The 22133-nt window shown below is 31.9% G+C and overlaps 1 protein-coding gene across 2 annotated transcripts; it reads right to left on the bottom strand.

Annotated features, from left to right (window-relative positions):
* Positions 1 to 10182: 10182 nt before the first annotated feature.
* On the bottom strand, positions 10183 to 20586 carry LOC123220719 (signal peptide peptidase-like 2). 2 transcript variants are annotated; one of them, XM_044643276.1, is made up of 14 exons: positions 20217 to 20586; positions 19347 to 19505; positions 18509 to 18620; positions 18291 to 18410; positions 17195 to 17349; positions 15675 to 15854; positions 14696 to 14730; positions 14391 to 14538; positions 13234 to 13287; positions 13065 to 13157; positions 12773 to 12915; positions 11616 to 11686; positions 10680 to 10763; positions 10183 to 10578 (listed from the first exon to the last, which is right to left on the bottom strand). In XM_044643276.1, the coding sequence occupies exons 1-14, from the start codon at positions 20343 to 20345 to the stop codon at positions 10478 to 10480; spliced, it is 1584 nt and encodes a 527-aa protein (XP_044499211.1). In that variant the 5' UTR covers positions 20346 to 20586; the 3' UTR covers positions 10183 to 10477. The 2 variants fall into 2 exon arrangements, with proteins under 2 accessions (XP_044499211.1, XP_044499210.1); XM_044643275.1 differs by having other exon boundaries at positions 14391 to 14547; positions 20217 to 20585.
* Between the last annotated feature and the right edge of the window lie 1547 nt (positions 20587 to 22133).

The following is a 22133-nucleotide window of genomic DNA, read 5'->3' as shown; positions in this document are numbered from 1 at the left end:
TTGCTCCCTTCATCCATGTTCAGACACTTACGAATCTTGTAGTCCCACAAAAACCTAATTCCAACTATACTTTGTGGCAGAAAATTGATAAATAGTTGGTTACCTGGTTATTGTCTTCAAGCTCTACAAGTATGTTTAGAATTATCTCAAAATGTCAACATGCACATGAACTATGGGTTACTCTTGAAAATGAGTTTCTGTCTGAATCAAAGTCTCAACTATTACATGTCAAGAGTCTTTTACAAACCACAAAGAAAAACAACATAAGTATTAATGAATATTTTAAAAATATGAAAGAGTACGTTGAGATACTTCTATCTCGAGGGTATAACATTTCTGATGATGAACGTTTGAGTCATATTCTAGATGTTTAATACTTGCTTCAAAAACATGAGCTGAAACTTGCCAGAACACAACAGAATCTTAATACTGGAATTTCTCTAGAATTTCATGGGGCACACTCAGCCAGTTTAGTGAAACTTTTAGACAAGTCCATGGGATCTAATGTCTATTATGACACCTGATAATGAACAACAACAATTGTTGTCAACTAAGTCCTCACAACCTGTTTTGTCTTATAAGTCTTCTTTCGCACGTAGGCCTATAATTTATCCTTCCTAAGTAAGCAACTATAGCAATCTCTCACCATCCTATTACAGTCAAACACAAATAACCAACACTCAACCAAGTTATCCTCTCCCTCATCAAACTCCTAATGGTTCCACCAGAGGTAGAGGTAGAGGGTTTGGTTAAGGCAGGGTTATTTGTCAAATGTGCAATAGACTTGGACACATAGCCCTGTAGTGTTACCACAAATACAACCCCAACTATAATCTATAGAATATTACACCTCAATTCTACACTGGGCCTGTAGGTACTCCTTTTAACAGTGTCCCACCTATTGTGGCCTATCCTAACAATATGCCTGTCTATCCTCCATATTATTCCTCATTTGATCGAACTGCCCAGAACAATCAAATGTCTGTCTCAAACTCACAGTTCAATGTCTTGCCTCCTCATATCTATTATATAACTTCAGTGCCTAGTACATAATCTCCTCATTCTTAAACTGCCATAAGTATGCACCAAGCATACCACACTCACAATTCTTACTAGTTGCATACTTTTTACACTAATCCTATTAGATCCATACCTTTGGTTACTGTATCTAATGCATCTATTACTACTCCTTTGCTAGTACAAGATGGTTCCTGGTTTATGGACTCTAAAGCTACTAACCATGTTACATCTGACCCTATACAACTTGCAATTACATCAACCTATCAAGGCAATGATCAATTGCAAGTAGGAAATGGTGAGAACCTCATAATCTCTTATACTGGTCACTTGTCTATAACCAGCTTTATTTATAATAAGGTTGTTCATCTTAAAAATGTTATTTGTGTTCCCCATATCACTAGAAACTTACTTAGCATATCTAAGATTACCAAAGACAATAATGTCTTGGTTGAGTTCTCTGCTGACCAATGTGTTATTAAAGATAAACTAAGTAAGGTTGTCTTGTTGTAAGGAACACTTAAAGATGGTTGTTATAAGCTACTCTTCCCAAGCTGATTAGTTTATCTAAATCTACACCCAAAACAGAGTCTTATTGGATGATAATAATTGTATTGTTGTTAAACATGATTTACCTAATTGTACTATTGGATGTTTTTCTAAAACTATGGCTTTCAATTCTATTAACAATAAGCCTTGTGCTATTACTGATAACAACAATAAAAGAATATCTATTAACTCTCACTACAAAACTTTTTCTGTGTATGATCTTTGGCACAATAGACTAGGACACCCACATTCTAAGGTTATGTCATCGATTCTCAAAATCATTAAGCCATCACACACCTTCTTTGTTAACAATTCTTTTTGCACTGTTTGTCATTATGGTAAACTCACACAGACTAACTTTCTTTCGTCTAGCTCTAAGGCAACCCAACCCCTTAAACTTATACATACTGATCTATGGGGACCCTCACCTACTATGTCATTAGAAGGATTCAAATATTATATCCATTTTATTGATGATTACAGAAGGTTCACATAGATATTTTCAATGATACTTAAATCTGAAACAACTCTCATTTTAAAAAATTTTTATAAACTTACTGAAAAACAGTTTGATACTAAAGTCAAATGTGTGCAGTTTGATTGAGGAGGGCAATATAGACCTCTTGCTCAATACCTAACTAGTCAGGGTATCTCATTTAGACACCTCTACCCTCATAAACATCAACAAAATGGTAGAGTTGAATGTAAGCATAGACAGATTATGGAAAATAGGCTAACTCTCCTAGCACATAGTGGCATGCCATTTCAGTTTTGGTGGCTTACTTTTCAAACTTTTGTCTATCTTAGTAATACGTTGCCCTCTACTGTATTACATTTTACATCACCTTTCCAGGTTCTATTTCAAAGGACACCAAATTATTTAGCATTTAGAGTGTTTGGGTGTGCTACCTATCCTTACCTAAGGCCTTATCATACCCAAAAGTTCAATTTTCACACTGAGAAATGTGTGTTTGTTAGCTATAGTTTGTGTCACAAAGGCTTCAAGTGTATGTCTATTACAAGAAGAGTTTATATTACTCAAAGTGTTAGGTTCAATGAAAGTGGGTTTCTATTTCTGCATGATACTCAGTTTAAATAACAGTTCACACATGATGCACAATTTAAACAATAATTCATTCCATCTCAATCTCACATATATGATATTAATGTAGAAGACACACCTCACACTTTTACATTTCCTTCTTCAAGTTTATGTAATTCCTCTGTCTAAAACCCTTCATATGCCTCAACTGTTCCCATATTAACAAGCTCACTTGAAGTCAACTTACCTAGCACAACCATTTTTTCTGCTTAGGGTACTTCAGAGAGTAACACTGATTCACCTAGCATAACTTTCTCACCCACTATACAATTTACACTACTTCACCAAATAATCCATCTAATTTTTCTGCTACACTAGATAATCAATCTAGTTTCTCTCAGATTAGCTCATTAAGTTCCTAACTCTCCTCTAGTGCTCAATAATTAGATATTCCTTGCATGCCTATACACTCTACAGTTGCATCTTATCTTATTGTCAAAATTCACCCTATGTTAACTAGGACCAAAACTGAGAGGTTGCCTAAACCCAAGCAGTGTGTTGCATCAAATGTAACAAGACTCATTCCTCATTTATGCCTTCACACACTTAGTACCCCATATTCTAGACCTGAACCACTATCAATGGCAGAGGCCTTACAGGACCCTGATTAGAAGCAGGTTATGTAGTCTGAATATGATGCCTTAATGTTAAACAACACTTTGACTCTTGTTCCCTGATCAAAAAATATTAATGTAGTTGGCTGTAAGTGGGTTTTTAGAGTTAAGCATAACCCTGATGGAACAATTCAGAGATACAAAGCTAGGTTAGTTGTTAAGGGGTTTCAGTAAACATTTATAATTGACTACTTTGAAACATTTAGTCCTGTTATTAAATCTACAACAACTAGAGTCATTTTGAGTGTGGCAATGTGTTATAATTGGTAGATCAAGCAAATAAATGTTAATAACACTTTTTTAAATAGGGATTTATCTAAAAAAGTTTTTATAAACCAACTTGAAGGTTTTTCTGACAATACCTCCAAAACTAAACTTGTGTGTAAACTGAACAAAGCCTTGTATGGCCTCAAGCAAGCCCTTAGGGCTTGGTTTGAAAAACTAAAGGTAACCTTATTGACCTAAGGCTTTGCTTCTTCTGTTGCAGATGCTAGCTTATTCATATACAAGTTTAGGCAAGTCATTGTCTATATCTTAATATATGTTAATGATATTCTGTTAATTGGAAATGATATTCCTCTTATTGACAAAATCATATTTTAGTTAAATTGTCAATTTGCCTTAAAAAACCTAAGATCTCTCCATTTTTTTCTTGGCTTTGAAGTCACCAGGTCCTCTACTAGTTTACATCTTTGTCAAACCAAGTATTTTGATTAAGGCTAATATGTTAGACTGCAAACCCTACATTACTCCTTTAGGCATTGACACAAAATTGTTTCTTGAAGATAGTGATAGAAGCTACAGTTTACAGAAGTTTGATAGAAGCTCTCCAATAACTTACCTTAACTAGACCTAACATAACCTATTATATCAATAAACTTATTCAATTTCTTCAAGCCCCAACTTAACTTCACTGGAAAGTTGCAAACGAGTGTTAAGATATATCAAAGGCACTTTGAACTATGGTCTATTTTTCCACACAAATTCTAGTTTCCAAATTTTTTAGACTCTGATTGGGCTAGTAATCTCCATGACAAGAGATCAACTAGAGGCTATTGTTTGTTCCTTGGCACCATTTGATTCAATGGTGTTCTAAGAAGCAGAAAGTAGTGGCCTTATGCTCCATTGAGGTTGAATACAGAGCACTTACACACATTGCCACTGAAGTTGTTTGGATTAGGACGTTGTTCATAGAGCTTGGCCTGGACATTCTCACTCCACCTATTATTTGGTGTGATAAACAAAGTGCAAATGCTTTGTCTTCTAATCTTGTTTTTCATGTCAAAACCAAACACATTGAAATTGATGTTCATTAAATAAGAGATCAAGTTGCTGCAAAAAATGTTGTCATTCAATATGTTCCAACTGAGTATCAAAAAGCCGACATTTTAACAAAAGCTTTGCCTGCTCACAAGTTTGAAAAACTTTACACTGACTTAAATATGTGTTGTGATGATAAAATTGGATAGGTTTATGTTTGTACCATCTTTTATGAAGTCTAGACCATTGGTGTGTGAAGTTTGGTTTGTTGGTTCTATAAAATTTGTTGTGATTATATGTGTTTTTTTGCGTGAATGTATTCCGCATTATGGTTGTTAACTGAATTAGAGTCTATTGTTATTTGTTATCTTATTTCTAAATTAGAGTTTGGTTATAATTGGTTTTTCTTAACATATATGTTGCTTGACACCGTTTGGATATGTGCATGTGTTTGGAATTATAGTTTGACTGTGTAGTTGTTAGTAGATGCTCCTTGATACTGTTTACTCCTTTCTTCCTTTCTTCCTCATTTTGTTTTTATTTGCTTTAGATCTTAATCTCCTGTGGTTGCTAAAAGTATTGAGTGAACAATACTATGTTTTTTTGGGCTACGTTCTACTTGTCATAATTCATTAATCTCCACATGGAATAGTTGAATTGTTGTGTTTGGCATTATTGAGGATGTTCTTTTGCTAAAGGATTCTTGATATAGTGTTATTATCACTCAGATTTTTACTGACAATGTTCGTTTAAAGAATATGTAGATTTTGGACTATTAGTAATAATGTTTGACAAATATGCCTACCAGTCAATGAGTTTACTTACTTTGCTTCTTGCAGTTATCATTTCTAGAACCATTCAGTTAACAACCAATTTTAATAGTTGGTTTCAGATTCTGTTTTACCTACTAACTTTCTCTTTACTGTAGATATTGTCTTTGCGTTACTGGAGTGGTTAGTTGTGAGTTCATCTTTGATTATCTTTTTCAACATTGTTTGTTTTATCTCATTGCTCATCTGCCTCTGAATGTCTGCTGGGCTCTTGCCTACTGACAGGTACAATTCAGTACAATTTCTTTTTTTCTCAAAAAAAAGAGAAAAATGAAGAAAAAAAAGAAGGAAAAAAAGAGGGAAAATGATGGGAAAAAAAAAAAGAAAAACAAAACAAAAGAAAGAGAAAAAAAAGAAGAAAAAAGAAAAGGAAGAAATGAAAAAAAAAAAAAGGTGTCAAGTTAGTCCAAATAATTTTCAAACTGCTAAAACCATAGTCACCAATAGCCAAAATTCAATTATAAAGGGAAGTTCAAGAGAAGATATGTGAGAACAGGATGGAGTTAAGCTTAAGGGGAATGTCAATATATGAGAGTGAGAATGAGACTTGTTGGCCTCAATCTATTTGAATGTAAAAGTAGGATTTGAATGTAATTGTGTCAGGGACTGACTTGTAATGTGTCAACTTATTATATAAGTTTGACAAATGTTTGTATTATGACATTTTTTCTATTCCAATAAGATTACGTATTCTAGAATAATCTTTTCTTCTCTATTTCTTTCATTTCCTCTTCAAGTTAGGTTAACTAGGGTTTTATTTTCTTTCATTTTCTTCTACTTTCATTCGTTGTTTTTTCGTTTTCTTGCTAATCAAACACATCTCAACAGACTTTGATGATTCTTCTTATTCTAAGCCAAAGTTCTCCTTGGTAGAGATTGTTTCCTTATGCAATTTTGCATCATTATCAATACCCCTCAAGATAGAGAAGGAGTATAAATAGAGTCCTATATTTCTGTGAAGGAATAAAAATGGGGACGTGACACTTGGTTAAGATATTTGCTCTTTGATGAGAAGATGACACAAACCATGAGATGAGATTAACCATGGCTAACTTTTCTCAGAAAAATGATAGTTTAATTTAGGCCAAATGACTATTTTCCACCCAAGGTTTGGTGCAAACCAAACTTTTTAACAATTGAAAATCCAAATACCTACCCATCTATAAAATTTTACTGTTACTGTTAAAGATAAAATTATTTGAAAAAAATTATAAATTCATCACATTTTCCCCCATATTAAAAAACTAACAATTCCCCTTACCTTCCCCTCGCTCAAAGTTTAAAAAATTACTATTTCACCCCTAGGGTTTGCATTTTCTTCCTTACCACTTCTCCAGCAACCTGAGTCAGCTAACCTCCTGTCTACTGATGATTCGTCGGCAAGGATCTATGCAACACACAAATTTGTACATCACAAAGATCCTCGCCAATGATTTGTCGTCGTTCGGGAGATGGGAGGGTAGAGGTTGGTCGACTTGGTCACTAGAGAAGTGGCAAGGGAGAAAATGCAAACCCTATAGGGTAAATAGTCATTTTTCAAACTTTGGGTAAGAGAAGAGAGGAAATTTGTTATTTTTAAATCTGAGGAAAAAATATGATGAATTTATAATTTTTTTAAATATTTTTAAATATTTTTATTAAATGATAATTTTATCTCTGACACTAACAATGAAATTTAATAAACGAATAGATATTTAGATTTTCAATAATTAACGAGTGAAAAATTGGGTTGCACCAAATCTTGATTGGGAAATAGTCATCTGGCCTTTCATTTATTATGTTTTGCCTTAGTATGATTTTGTTGACTTTGATAATTCCCATTCTTATGGCAATTTTCTCTTTGGCAAAGATCATTTCCTCATTCAATTTTGCTTCCTTATCACTATTTGTAATTTATGAAACTTAAAAGCTATTTTTGAAAATTTAAGTACCATATCCAAAAACACTCTACACTTAATATAAAATATAATTTTAATTATACAATAAAATTTCTTCTTCATCAAACTCACAAATACAACACTTAATAAATAATCAACAAAACAACAAGTTATAGACATACGACATATTGTCTACCCTAAAATTAAATTAGAATGCAAATAGAAATTTCATCACTCATAAAAAATGAGAAGAACTTCACTCGGTAGTTTAATTAACTCCACAAAATTTAGAAGAATATTTTCTTATTTCATCTTATGTGTACTTGGGAAACTATTATCTCCTATTAAATTGAACTTATACAATTAATGTAATCATCTTAATTTTGTTCAATTAAGATATAATTATTAAATTATTAAATTTTAATATAATTAATAGTAAAAATATTTTTAAAAATGGCTATTTTAATCTTTTTATACGAGTGATATCTAATTTTCAAGATCAAATATAATTTTGAAAATTTTAAAAACAAATATCTTAAAATTATTTTAAAAAATTAATTAATAAATGATTATGTGAAAAGCAATCATTACTCAGAATTTAAATCTAAACTATTTTCTATTTGACTATGACCAACGTATATTATCACAATTGATCAGATTTATAATGTTCAAACAACATTTAATCATGGTTTTAAACTTGATCAATTTGGTTGGTTTAATCGATCCAACTAAAACTTAGAAACAATAACGGTTTCGGGTGATGGTCCAATGATTTTAGTTATTGAACCATTGTGAACCATGGTTTAACCATAAAAAAGTTGTGTTAGGTCATGGGTGAATTACCAGCTTAATATTAATTCTCTAAACATTAAACAGGATTCTAGAAGTGATTGATCAAAAGTAAGAATGTACAAAACCAATTAAAAATTATAAGATTGAGGTGGGATGAAGATGTTAGAGAATGACACTTTGGCCTGTGGAATTGGAAATGAAGAAATTGACATGGGAAGATCCATTAAGGTCAAGATTAAAGGGATATTAATTTTTTTATCCTTTTTTTAAACTGTATATACAAATATATCACTCATCTCAAACTTTAAACAAAAATATCATAACAGTACTCTCTCTTTTTTCTTAACCTTCTAGCAAGAAAAGAAATCTTTGTAATATAAAAAAAAAATTTCAATAGAGAATACATCTATAATTGAATAATAAAACTCGTGAGAGAAAACTATTATAAAGGATTCAACTTTGATACAAAAGGGAGAGAGATGAAAATTGTCAAATTTTTTTAGAGAATTCATATTTGTTGTAAAGATTTTACAGTAAAATCATCCACATTTAGGTCAGACTTGATTCAAGCCCTTATATTATATGTTTTATTGTTTAACAATTGAAAATCAAATAATATAAAGTAGATTCATATTTATAACTTCATGTGAAATATAATTTTATTATGATTTTACATTGTTAGATTGTTTAATGTTGTGATTTCATGTTATTATATTGTTTAATGTTGTTTAATATTGTATTGATAGTTAAAAAATATGAAAATTCAATTCTGAATAAAAACCAGATGAAGAACAGTTGGCAGAGAGCTAATTAAACACAATTGTTTAACACCAATACCAATCCATTGCATGCCTTATAATGCCCAAGGTTTGAACATAGGTGTTTTTATGCTCTTAGGCTTATTTTAAGTCAAGATGAAAAAGCCACGTTTAAAATTCGTTTGGCGGAAAGCTGGGGGGGTTGGTGGAAAAACCAAAGGGATTGGCCTCGCCAACCTATTCTTCATCTAGTTTTTATGCAAAAATGAATTTTCGTATTTTTTAACCATCAATACAACATTAAACAATATTATAATAATATTAAACAATACAACAACTGAAATTATAACATTAAACAATTTAACAATTTGAAATTATAATATAATTATATTTCACATGAAGTCATAAAAATAAATTTACCTTACATTATTTGATTTTCAATTATTAAACAAGAAAACACATAACATAAGAGTTTGAATCAAGACTGACTTGAATGTGGATGATTTTGCTGTAAAATTTTTGCAACAAATGTGAATTTTTTAAAGAAATTTGATAATTTTCATCTCTTCCTCTCGTGTCTAAATTGAATCATTTAAAATGAATTTCTTTCATTGGTTTTATTGTTCAATCATAAATATCTTCTCTGTTAAAGATTTTTTTTATATTAGAGAGATTTCTTATCTTGTTAGACAACTGAAAAAAATGAAAGAAATTATTATTACGATATTATTCTTTCTTTCTGTATGAATTTTATTAATAAAAATATTTTTAAAAAATATATTACTATTATGATATTTTTATTTAAAATTTAAAATGAATATATATATATATATATATATATATATATATATATATATTTATATATAGTAGATTTAAATAAAGGATAAAAAAATTCGGTACCCAAAATGATTAAAGGGATTGAAAAAAGTACTTCGATTGACGTCAGTAATAGTTGTCCAAGAGGTGAGCAACAGCTGGCGGGAAAATCAAAATAACCACCATTTGTGGCTAGGGGTATTGCAGCCACTTCATTGAGTCGACATCAGAGATAAGTTAAAAAAGCATGCATTTAATAGTTTAAAAAATCTACTTGTCCATGGAATATCACCTCCAGAAGTCAGTGATTTGTTATATTGCTTGCAGTTGACCCAAAAGAAAATTCATAATTAATTCTAAAATAAAAAATATATTTATAATTTTTTTAATTGTGTAATAAATAATTTTCCTATATTATTATTATTTTTAAATTTTTAATAATGATTATTATTTATATATAAAATTATATTTATTATTTATAAAGATAATACTACTTTTAAATGAATATTGTTTCCAAGTACCTACTTGACTACAAAGATTTGACTTAAAACTTTTAACGAGAAAGAATAGAAGAAAAGTAAAACTTCTCCGAGAATTTCATTTCACTCTGATGCATAATACAAAATAGATGGGTGTCGAGAATGCATAGAGGAAATGGCCTGCATTCAATAGATACAAAGGCCATTTACATGATCGAATTAATCATATTCTAAAGCTAACTTGGGTTTTATTGTACATCCCTGCGGCTCTTTTTACCACCATTTTTTTGTGCTAATTTTACCCAAAATACCTTGCAAGAAGAAGGTCGAGCCACACAGCTGCAACACATCTTAAGCTTCTTCTATAGATCTTTTGCGGTCATTCAAGCTTCTGGAAGAGAAGTTTGATGGGAGGATGATTCTCCGCCGTAGTTCCATAGATCCTTCAAGTCCCCTCTATTCTGACCCAAGACAACAATGAGTCCTGATAATGTTGGAAAAAAAAAGGTTAGTATACATAATATCCCTCTACTAAGCAGATTAGAGGATGCCACCAGTCCACGTGAGATTAATACAAATCATTACCTAGTGTACAAGGAACGAGATAGAGGAGTGCCGGTTGCCCATGCCCGTTCATTAGATATAAAGCTAGGTATGTGAGGAATAGACCTGCATCGGGAGATACCTCCATCAGTAACAAGCACAAGAAGATAAATCAATATAGTGTTTGCATGTATAGCAACTAAGACACAGTAGAAACATAAGGTGGCAGGCATAAGAGCAGAGGCAGATTTACAGGGCCCTAATAAATGCTTTCCATTTCCTTTTTGGTGGTCAGTTCATAAAACTGCAGCAATAGAAACAAAAAACTAGGCATCTATTTTCCAAAGAAAAGTATGACATGGAGAAATTTTAAAATGGTTACCGGAAAAAATGAATTTTTTGTCAGAGTTCAGAACGCTACATACAGATGGAGTCAGAATGATAAAAATATGGTGCGGTTTTGCCCCACTGAAAGCCCATTCTGAAAGTTGATGCAGACATTGTGAAACATCTAATGATTCTAATCTTGTCACTTGTAAATAATTGAAGTTAAAGCCTAGTGTTAACTGCTAAAGCCTAGGTCTCTCCTAACATCAGAGACAGAATACATTTATTTCAACTGCTAAAGCCTAGTGTTTAACAATTTAGCGTTGGAATTTAGTAAGCGTTAAAAAAAAAGCTCTCTTAACAATTAAACTCTCTCTCTTCCATTCTCTTTCTTTTCTTCTCTTACCATACTACTATGTATTCATCATCACAGTAACTTTTGTTTCTCTTCTCATAAGACACCATAACACTGTCCACCAACTTTACTCTCAACAGATTTCCTCATCTCAACACAGAAAACAGAAACTCAAACTATCCTCAATTATGACATTATTCCTCAGTTACAGGTCCCAACATCCCTACTGGAAAAGAAACAAAAAATAACCAGAAAAATACAAGAACAAAAGAAAGAAAATATTCAAAGATACTCACCAATTCCATAGCCAATCGTTAACCAAAGAAAATATCCTTTTAATAAACCTTTCTTGTTTGCCTTGTCATATCTGAGAGAACCAAACAAAAAAGCAAGATACAAAAAAGCACCTCATTAACAAATTGTGAAACCCTTCCAAGATAAGCCCAATTGCAAACTCAAAAAATCAGGCAAAATATCCAAACACACAAAAAGCAAATTCAGCCATCTGGGCCTAGCACTTAAGTCAAGATCATCTATGATCGGGAACACATTTTGACTCCTGAGTTTTCAAAAAATTTCAGATATTTTATAAACCATACTAAACCGCTTTCTAAACTCTTGCTTTCAGCCAGGGCATTACATCCAGACCATGCTTAGAAGAAAAAATAAACCTATAAAACCGAACTTTGTATCTCACAAAACTGGTGAGATCATTGTTATCGGTAGAAAATTCTGAACAAAATTTAGGAACTTATAACAAAATGGTTTTATGACTTCAAATCTGCCTACAAAGACAATTTAGAAGTCTGCAATTATGAGTAAGGACGATAAATTTTCTTAAGAACATAAATGCAAGTTCAACATCTGATTAGTTTTTCTTTGAATAATCTAGAATAACAGAAGATAGAAACTAGAATTTGTACAATACAGCATGATATACTACTAAGGAATTAGCTTTAACTTGTACTTGAAGGATGTGATAATACCATAATTGCTTAACGTCAATCAAATAAATACACAGCTTAAAATATCTCTCCCACATAGTGATGATGAAATACCAAGTACCATCCATCTTTCCTAAACCAGAATTTATCAACAAACCACATTTCAAAACAACATTTGCTCTGTGTTTGTATTATACAAGTTGCCCTGTATAGGATGCTCCATAGTGTTTTTTTTTCCTCCCTTTTTTACGCAGTTCCTGCTTTATTGTCTTTATTTATCTACCCTCTAGTTGTATAATAGGTGCAAGTTTGCTTGATTTTCTCGTGTGCTGCAATATACACAAATCGTAATTGGGGCTGTAAGCTAAAAATTCTTAGGGTCTCTAATGCCCTTTTCTTCCTGGCTAATAAAGTAAACCATATGATGGGAGCTTCCAAAGCTCAGGAAATTCTACAATAAGCAGATAATCATACTCATTCTGATGATTAGCGTATCCAACATACATTACCTGCGAGCAAAAGAAATCAGCAAACCAGGAAACAGAATGTCCCCAAATCCAATCATATCATAGCCACCCCAAGGGTCAAATAATCGGGGTACTCTCAAAAGCATGGGAATGGATTCTCCACCACTGTTGTCACCTCGAGCAACCTATATAAGAAAAGTTTTTTAAAAACATAAATCTGCCAAGAAATACTTTGAGGCTTTTTTGTTGAAAAAAAAAAAAAGATCTACCCATCTATCATAATATCCAAATTCATCGAATAATTTTACACCAAAAAAGGAACAACACAACTTACCGCAATCATAACACTTTCGTGAAATATTAACGGTGATAGAAAGACCCAAAAGATGTCATAAACAAATGCACAACAAAGAAGTACAGAAGCAACCTGAGTCATGACAATACGATCAGGGCACAGGTACATGATGTGAATTGTCAATGTAGAACAAACTAAACAAGCATACCTTGATGTTAGGTAATCGAGCAATCTGCAAAACTGTTATCATCAAACAGATACCCTGGCAACAGAAATATTATGTCAGGTAAAAAGAATGGTGGAAAGTGGAAGTATATTCAATTCAATTCTGGAAGCCATAAGACAACTAATAGAAAGCATGATAAGCCTCAAGCAAATAGTAGTAATACCAGAAAAATCCTACATAAGGTAATACTGTCAATTAATAATTTGTCTAAAATGATACAAGTTTTTTGGTCCTTTCTTTGGCATTATTAAAACATCGTAAGTCTCCGTAATTTTATATATATACATATTAACAGTATATCATTTCTTTTGACTTCCGGGATTTCACTAAAAGATACAATTCATTTTCGTTTTGATAGAAAAGGTAAACAAGTGCTCAAAAATAAAGAAAAAAGATTGATCAATGGTTAAGAAAATCCAAAAGGAAAAAGAAAAATGACACAAAAAAGAAGCCCCACGATACAATGAATCTATCTTAAGTTTTTCATTCCAGGAAACACCTCCTTGCAGAATCAACTACAGTAATGCTTACAAGAAATGGACTGACAATCACCTCCAACTTAACAATGACTACAACTTCCGCCAAAACATTTAACTGATAGAATAACAAACATAATGTGAAGCCTTTTCAATTTCAATGCATAATAGGCATCGCTAATAAGATGTTATTTTCCAATCCAACCCCATCTCTTGGAATAAAAAGAGGAAAGATTTTAGCAAATAGGAAAAATATTATTTTTCATGTAAAGAGCACAGAATGGCTTGTGCTGCTACTGACACCTACAAAATTAACCAAAAGTAAACTGCCTTATCCAATACAGGATGAGAATCCCCCAAAACTATGCTTACGAAAGGAAAATATGAAAATTAGAAACACTAGGAGAATATAATGTATAGCCATAGCTTCCACAAGGGACCACTTAAGGCAAAAGAACTCATTTAATCCTCCAGATTAGTATCAATATTGGCAGGTGACAAAACAGAAGTGAAGAGTAGAGTAAGAGGGACTTCCACAGTCAAAGACAGCAGAAAAGGCTATCACATAGCAGCATAAATCAGACAATCACATGTTCCAAAGCTGCAGTCACTCATATAGAAGAAAAATAACAATAATGGACCAAGCACATAGTAGAGACTTACAAGAATATCTTGGCCAACCCACGAATATGAGGCCTGCCTATATACAGCCCAGACAACAGCAAATGCCACACAGAACAGTAAGACCACAAGTGATAGAATAGAAACCTCATCAAACAGAGGGAATTTCACTTTCTTCTGACCACAATTTCTACATTTCCTTCATAGCAAAAAAAATGTGTACATAAACAAGGAATGAAAAAAAAAAAACATGTTTTTCTCTTTAAAATTGGCAATGAAACCCCAGAACTACTAAAACAACCAACAACTTGTAGATACTAGAGCAGGATGAAGAAGATAGCACATACCCCAACACCAGTGTTACAATACAATTATGCATTCCCTGAAAACAAAAAATACTCAATGAGCTCAGCGCATTTATTGTTACATAATATTACCACCAAATGAAATAGCATAAGGAAATTCAATTTGTATAAGCATGCTAGAAAAGATTGGCCAGTGCCTAGATATTACATGCACATGTATGCACACAAAATTATTCTTATTCACTTGAAATGAAAATTACATCCAAAAATCTAGCAAGACTAAAGGGCTCCCAAACACTTGGTGCCCAAACCAAACCCTGCCAAACACAACTAATGACAAAACTCACTCTCCATCCCCATTGTATGATAAACAAGAAGTTTTATCCGATCCATTTTCCATTGACAAGAGCTAATAATAACTCACATATATTGAATCCACCAAGCTCCAAGACAAGTTCAAAATTGAGAAATCATATCAATAAAGGAAAAAAAACAAAAGTTAACAGTAAAGTTATACCTGGCTGTAGTTTCAAAATGATAAGTTAGCCTCCAGGTCAACTTAAGTCAATAAACAACTCCAACAGAGAATTAGACCCTTCAAATATATTTGGTTCCGCAAAAGAGAGACAAAAACCCAAGATGACTTTATACTCACATCTCATCACAACACCAGACATGCAATTATTGTTGGAGATGACATCAAAATAAAATGATGTTAAAGTTGAAAGAAATATCCACACAACATAAGGATCAAGGTAGTGTGCTACCACAAGTATACCAGCGAGATTAAAATTATCCACCTCTTCTTTAAGTAAGATATTTCACGAACTAGTAACTAATGAGCAAATTAATGGACTTTTATATTAGACCATAAATATCATCCCACGATTCACATTTAGTATGCTTTATTAAAAATGATATCACCCATTTAATAATGCTTCAATAAAATTGCTGTGCAAGCATTATCTCATTTAAGTGGCAAAAAGTTAAATAAAGTATTATGGGGTTAAAAAAGGATTACCTCAACACCACCAATGCAGAAGAGAACAATTAGCAGCCAGACAAACCAAGATGACATGAAAAAGTACAGTAAAACCAGAAAAGTGGACGCTGTAAAAACAAAAACTATAGCACCCTTTGCACTGATATCAAGGACTTCCTTCTCAGAATCATCTCCATCTGATGGGATGCTAAGAGATTCCTGAACAATGAAAGAAATGATGCCTTAAGTCACACAACCCTCATTATTCAAACATGTTTTTTACAATAATTGAGGAATCAAAATAAAAAATATATATAAATAAAAAATAGAAGCAATAACAAACACGCAAAGTGAATTATCGTTGCAAACACCCAACAAATGATAAAAAAAATCTCAAATTCACAAGTAGACTGAAAATGGGTAGAGTTATTCAGATTATACACAATAATCCATATCTAACAACAGTTTGAAATGGCAACCATAACTCTATACACACATTTGAACTTATAACTAAAAGACAAGTGGCTTAAGGCAAGGTCAACCAAATTGCTAGTCGGAAAAAACTAGACTGAGGCATTACCATCTATATAAGGTCTGGAATTAATTCAAGAAGCGAAAGGTAAAATAAGTTACAATGAGAAGTGGAGAGCAAGAGGAGGAGAGAAACTTTGACTGCTTGTCAAAAAAACACAGGTTTAATATCAAAAGGGGCCTTCAACTGACACCAAAATTTAATTTTCAGGCAACTCAGATCTAATAAGTCTGCCCTAAGATAACCATAATCTTTCAGAGGTCATAAACTTCATGTAAACAACACAGCATCAACTAACAGTATATTAAACATCTTTAGGATGCTACTCTAGATTAATTGCAAATGAATTGAACATCTACTAAAGCCTAAATTTAGAAATATGTTATAGGGGCTAACATAAAATACTTGAAAATTATTTAACTAAATTATTAGCATCATAATAAGATAGTGATTTTTTATTACACAAGCACACAAAACACATTTACTAAATAAGCTTCACCCAACAAGGTTATCAACTGTCAATCTTCTCAAGTGTGATATCAATGCAAAGAACATTACTTTTAAAAATACATGTGTAATTGTCATACAGTAACTTGTCTTATAACAGAGGTCAATTAAATATTAACAAACAAAATGGTTAATTTTAACTAGCCTAAGGCCCATCGGTGAGGTAACGTTGTTCAAAGGTTGGCATAGACTGAATTAAAAAAGGACAGTCAAACTGCAAATCACTACGAACATCAAGAAACAAGAAGTTAAAGTGAGAATGCATTATCCATTAACTATGAACGTCTGGGAAGCAGTCCCAGAAGGTGCAATGCTGATCGTCAACAGTTGAAACAAAATTACCATGCAGCAATCAACAATTTTATATAAATTAAATCAACCTGGTATCATCATAAAAAATAGTATTTGAATATAATCAAGATCCCCATAAAACATGTCAATAATTGCATGCTGCAGGACAGCTAGACATAGAAATTAATTATAAACACCAATAAGAGGGAATAAAGGCTGAGTAGTACACCTTTGGTGATATTTCATTATAGCGTTCGTCAGTATGCTCATTTGTAATTTCAGACCAAAGTGAAGCAACAATAATTGTTCCCACAGCCATTATCCATAATAAAATTACTGAGAAGTCTATATCTGGACGATTTGGTGCATATAATAACAGCTCAACTGCATAACAAAATCATATAGTCATTTATAAATGATCATCAAGAAAAATAAGCCTAAGAATTTAAGAATACTTTATTTAGAACAAGGCACGAAAGCAATCCTCATCAAAAACATATGCACAATCATTATAAAATAATGAACATGGCAGTAATTTGTTACAGAGATTCCTCAACATCAAGGGCACCTTTAATAAAGTGTAACAGTGTTGTTGTATTTTTATTTCTTTTCTTTTTTTCTTTTTGAAACTTGTTTTAGGGTTGAGGATGGGGTGCAGTCAATCCAAAAGTCAAGAAAGATGCAATGTGTCAAGTCCCTGAATCTCAAGAAGTAATGTGAACAGAACTCCTCACTATATGTTTACTAGAGAACAACATAAGTATCTACATGTGAAATGTATACATAAACTGCTCAGAAATGGTTTCTTTTATTTTTTTCTTTTGATATCTTTGGTTAAGCAGAGGCCAAGACAATTCAAGAATACAACTACGGTACAGTCTGCACACTCAGCTATATAAACATCTCCAAAATCCATTAAGTTGACAATAACGGTTCCTTCCAAAAGTTCCATTCAGATAACCTTAGATTCTCCATCACACTACAAAAAAAAAAAAAAAAAGGGCCAAGAAAGCCCACACTTATTTCATGTAAAGTGTTACATCCCTTTTTCTTAAGAAAAGCAAATATAATTATTCTTATGAAAGATATTAAATAGATTCCATCTTCAAATTATGCATTTAAGCAAAAACCAAGAGTTAAAAAACCCACTGAATAAAGGGGAAAGACACATATGTTGCACACTAACAAGACAACTAGAAACAAAGAGGAGCTGAGAATAACTATAATGTATCATATACAAGTATAATAGAAGAAGATCACAAGAATTTAATTTAAAGATAATGAGGACAAAGTTTCACAATATTGAGAGATCTCAAATGCCTCACCTCTTTTTTTGTTTACAAGGGATTTGTTGAGAGCATCTCCTCTTGACTTTGGAATCATCAAAACAGGAATAGAGATATTTAGAGAAGTATCGTTTTCAGAACAAACCATCTTGTAAAGATCTGGAAAGGTCAAAAAACAGGGCAAAAATTCATTTTCAACTAATCCATCATGTTCACATGATACACTATCTAACTTTGCAGTTAAATGAAATTTTAACCTTCTTGGTCATTTATCACAATCAAGGCAGCAGCACCTCCTGACTGTGCCACTTCTGCTTTAGTAGTAAAGGCGCAATCACCACGTGAAGACAAGACAACTGAACCAGATATCTGCGAAACAGCAAGAAAAACCATTTCTACCCATATGCCTCAGAAATTCAAATTTAATTCATTAACCCACATTAAGCCAATGATTTTTAAAGAAAACATATTTATTTACCATTTAAAAAAAAAAATCAAAAATTGAGATACAAGTTGCCCATAATTTTGCAAGTTGTTTGACAACTTTGGGAAGCTAAGAAAGGACATAGTATAAGAAATCATTTGAAATCCAGATTCCAGAAAAACAATAAGGGTGCGCTTAATATCGTTTTCATCTCCAATTTTATCCACACTTATGCCCTACATTATCTTGGAAAATATTGAATATTTGTTTAATAAATATGCCCCTTCTTTAACAAGAAAAGGTAGGAAAAACAGATAATCACATGGATAACTAGAAAATTGAACATACACAAAACATGAAAAGGATGTTTGCTATATTTAATATTTTCATCATCTACTTTACTGTAAAAACTTCATATTCATCAATAGGAAATGATAACAAACACATATTCATTGTTGTCATTTTCAAATACTGTTTTCCATATAATAATAATGCATTTTCAGATTTTGAGAGAACAAAATCAAACTTTTTAATTTCATTTTTGAGTTCTCTCTTTAAACCAAAAACATCAATGACAATGCTGAATGCTGAATGCCGTTTAATCATCTAACTAAATAGCAATGGAAGAAGTATATTTTGGCAAGTTCAACAAAGCAAAACCAATGCACAACCTTGGAAGAAGAATTTGAACAGCAGTTTGCTGGATTTGCAAAAACAGCAGTAAGTTTATGCCCCTTTTCAACATCAGAAGGCAATAACGACCCAAATCTTGCAGTTAACCCAGAAAAACTTTCACCTTCAACATTATCGACCCAGTTCTTGACCTTGACCTGGAAAAAGAAATTACAAGTAACACATATTCTTATACCCAAGAAGTAACCATTGAAATAATTAACCAAGAAGCTTAGGAGTCACACAAATGACAATTATCCCTGCAATGTCACATACTGTACACAAAGTTATTTTGACCTCAAACAAACACAATGTTCCAACACAAATAACTCAACTTGCTTGCAGCATGTAGCCATGAAACATCCATAAGCAGGTGCCTCAACCATTAGTCCTACACCTACATACCCGATCTCCCATTCTTGCAAGAACATTTGGCAATACTTGAAGTTAATTAAGCAACTTATTATTTCTCCCCACAGTTTATATGCGTGATATCTTCTATTACCGGCATCCGCTCTTCAGATTTTATTGCAACACAATTTTCCCACATTACACCTTATTTACTATCACACAAAAAGCAGATAACCTGTTCTATCTTCATTTTTTCCTCACATTTTAACTCATCACAGCTCAATTCCTTCAACAATTTGTTGCAACAACAATCGAGACAGATACGCCACTACAATATTCAGTTAAATCACATACATAATTCTATCTAATCAATCGAGCTACACCTAAAAATAATATCCTCTAAAATCCATTCAATTTGATAATTATGGTTTCGAAGCTATAACTCGGTGAAACCTAATTCAACGAATAAAAACAAAGAATGCATCAAATTGAATCATAATTAAGAACATAAAGATTACCAACTGAAATTTATTACTACAGCCAGGAGTTTTAGGAGACGAATCGTCGTCCATTGAGGCGTCATCGGCGGCAGCGAATGAGAACGTGATCAGAAACAAGAAAAAGAGAATCGAGAAACGGCGCGCCATGGCCGAATCCAAAGAAGAGATTGATGCAAATGAATGGATGAATCAGAATTTAAGGTTTCCGATCGCTGAAGAAAGGAGGGAAATGAGAGACGCGCTCGCTTGAAGATCTCTTACATCACAATCTGAATCTCTGTGGGGGAGAAGATGAAAAAGACCGACAGGTAGGAAGAGAGGTTAGTTGGGTTGGGTTACATAATTGATCAAGAAGCGGTGTCGTTTTGGGAACATGGTCGGTGCCAGTTAGCCCTCACCATTCCACAATCGACAATTGCTTATAAGGTAAGAAATGGCTTTGCCGATTTGCTGTAGAAAAAGAAGTTCAAAAATTAGCATCAAAGTTAAAATAAATAAAATCCATTAAAATTAGTGTGATTATTATTTAATTAATAATATTAAAAAAATAAAATTTTATTTTATTTTTTTATATTAATTTAAAAAATTTATAATTTTTTTTTTATTGTAAGTTTTGAAAAATTGTACTCTCCTTCCTATTAATGTTAACTCAAAAAAGTTTAAGGTTTTCGATGACCTTCTTTACTTCAATTGTCTTCCTCTTTGAAATTGACTACCTTCTTTCTCTATTACTCTTTATAACTCCCTTCAAAAGATGACTCGACAAATCCGTCGAATTAGTTAAAAACTCTTTGTTGAATCTCGTTCGGCCTCAAATTATTTTTGTCTCTCTCGTCAATGAAGAGATAAAAACAAAGACAATTCGTCTTCGTCTTCGAGCATTGATGGAGAGAGAAAGTTGACAAAGGTTTAGGATAGAAAGATAAAATCGCCAAAGACAAAGATGTTCACTAGAGTAGTAAGAAAAAGAACTCTAAAGTTAAAGGAAAAAATTACTTTTCAAAATTAAAAAATATGATGCTACAAGAAAATTGTTAGTTTTTAAAATTTAAATAAAGAAAAAAGATAAATTTTTAGTTTTTTTAATATTACTGGTTAAATAACGTTTTTAGTCTTGAAACTAATAATAAATTTTAACAGAAGTTGGATGATAAATGAATATTTAGATTTTCAAAAGTTAGTGGGGATTACTTTGGCAATTGAATAAACCTTGAGTGAGAATATGTCTATTGGCTGAAAAAAGACAAAAACAGAGAGAAAATCAATTCACCCACCAGGGTTTCAAAAATCGGCTTGAACATCTAAAGTTGGATCGGGCTTTGTTCTGGTCAAAGGGTTGGCCTATATCGATTTTGGTCTAATCAATCTGACCTGGACATTAACATTGTTGATATAATACAAATCCATATGGTTAAAATAAATTAAATAAAAAGTAGAAGTTAGATTAATGTATAACCAAACAAAATTTTAGACTAGTGGTAGGGTACAATTGTCCTAACAATTTTAGAAATTTTATAAAAAATTATGTTGACATCGGCATAACAATTAGCCTTAAGTGAGCTGTGGAAATCCCAAACCGAACTGCCTATCAAATCTTGATATAACTAATTTAACTGTTCAGTTCAAGTTATTTTTTATAATTATATCTACTTTAGGCAATTTTTGAAATATACCGTATAAAGATGTGTTTGATCTGGATAATTTATTATTATTAAAAATATAAAATTATCTTGAAGATAAATTATTTATAAGATTAATAAATATAAATTATTATTAAAAATTTATATATATATAATTATTGTGTTTATTTAAAAATAATAAAATAATATTAAGATATTATTTTACTTTAATATCATTGCGTATAATTATTTTAAAATATTTTTTATACTACTTATAATATTAATTAAAAATAAAGATATTTTTATCTTAAAAAAT

This window comes from Mangifera indica, chromosome 7, assembly GCF_011075055.1.
Source record: "Mangifera indica cultivar Alphonso chromosome 7, CATAS_Mindica_2.1, whole genome shotgun sequence".
NCBI classification, from domain to species: domain Eukaryota; kingdom Viridiplantae; phylum Streptophyta; class Magnoliopsida; order Sapindales; family Anacardiaceae; genus Mangifera; species Mangifera indica.
This window is presented reverse-complemented; position numbering and strand designations above follow the sequence as displayed.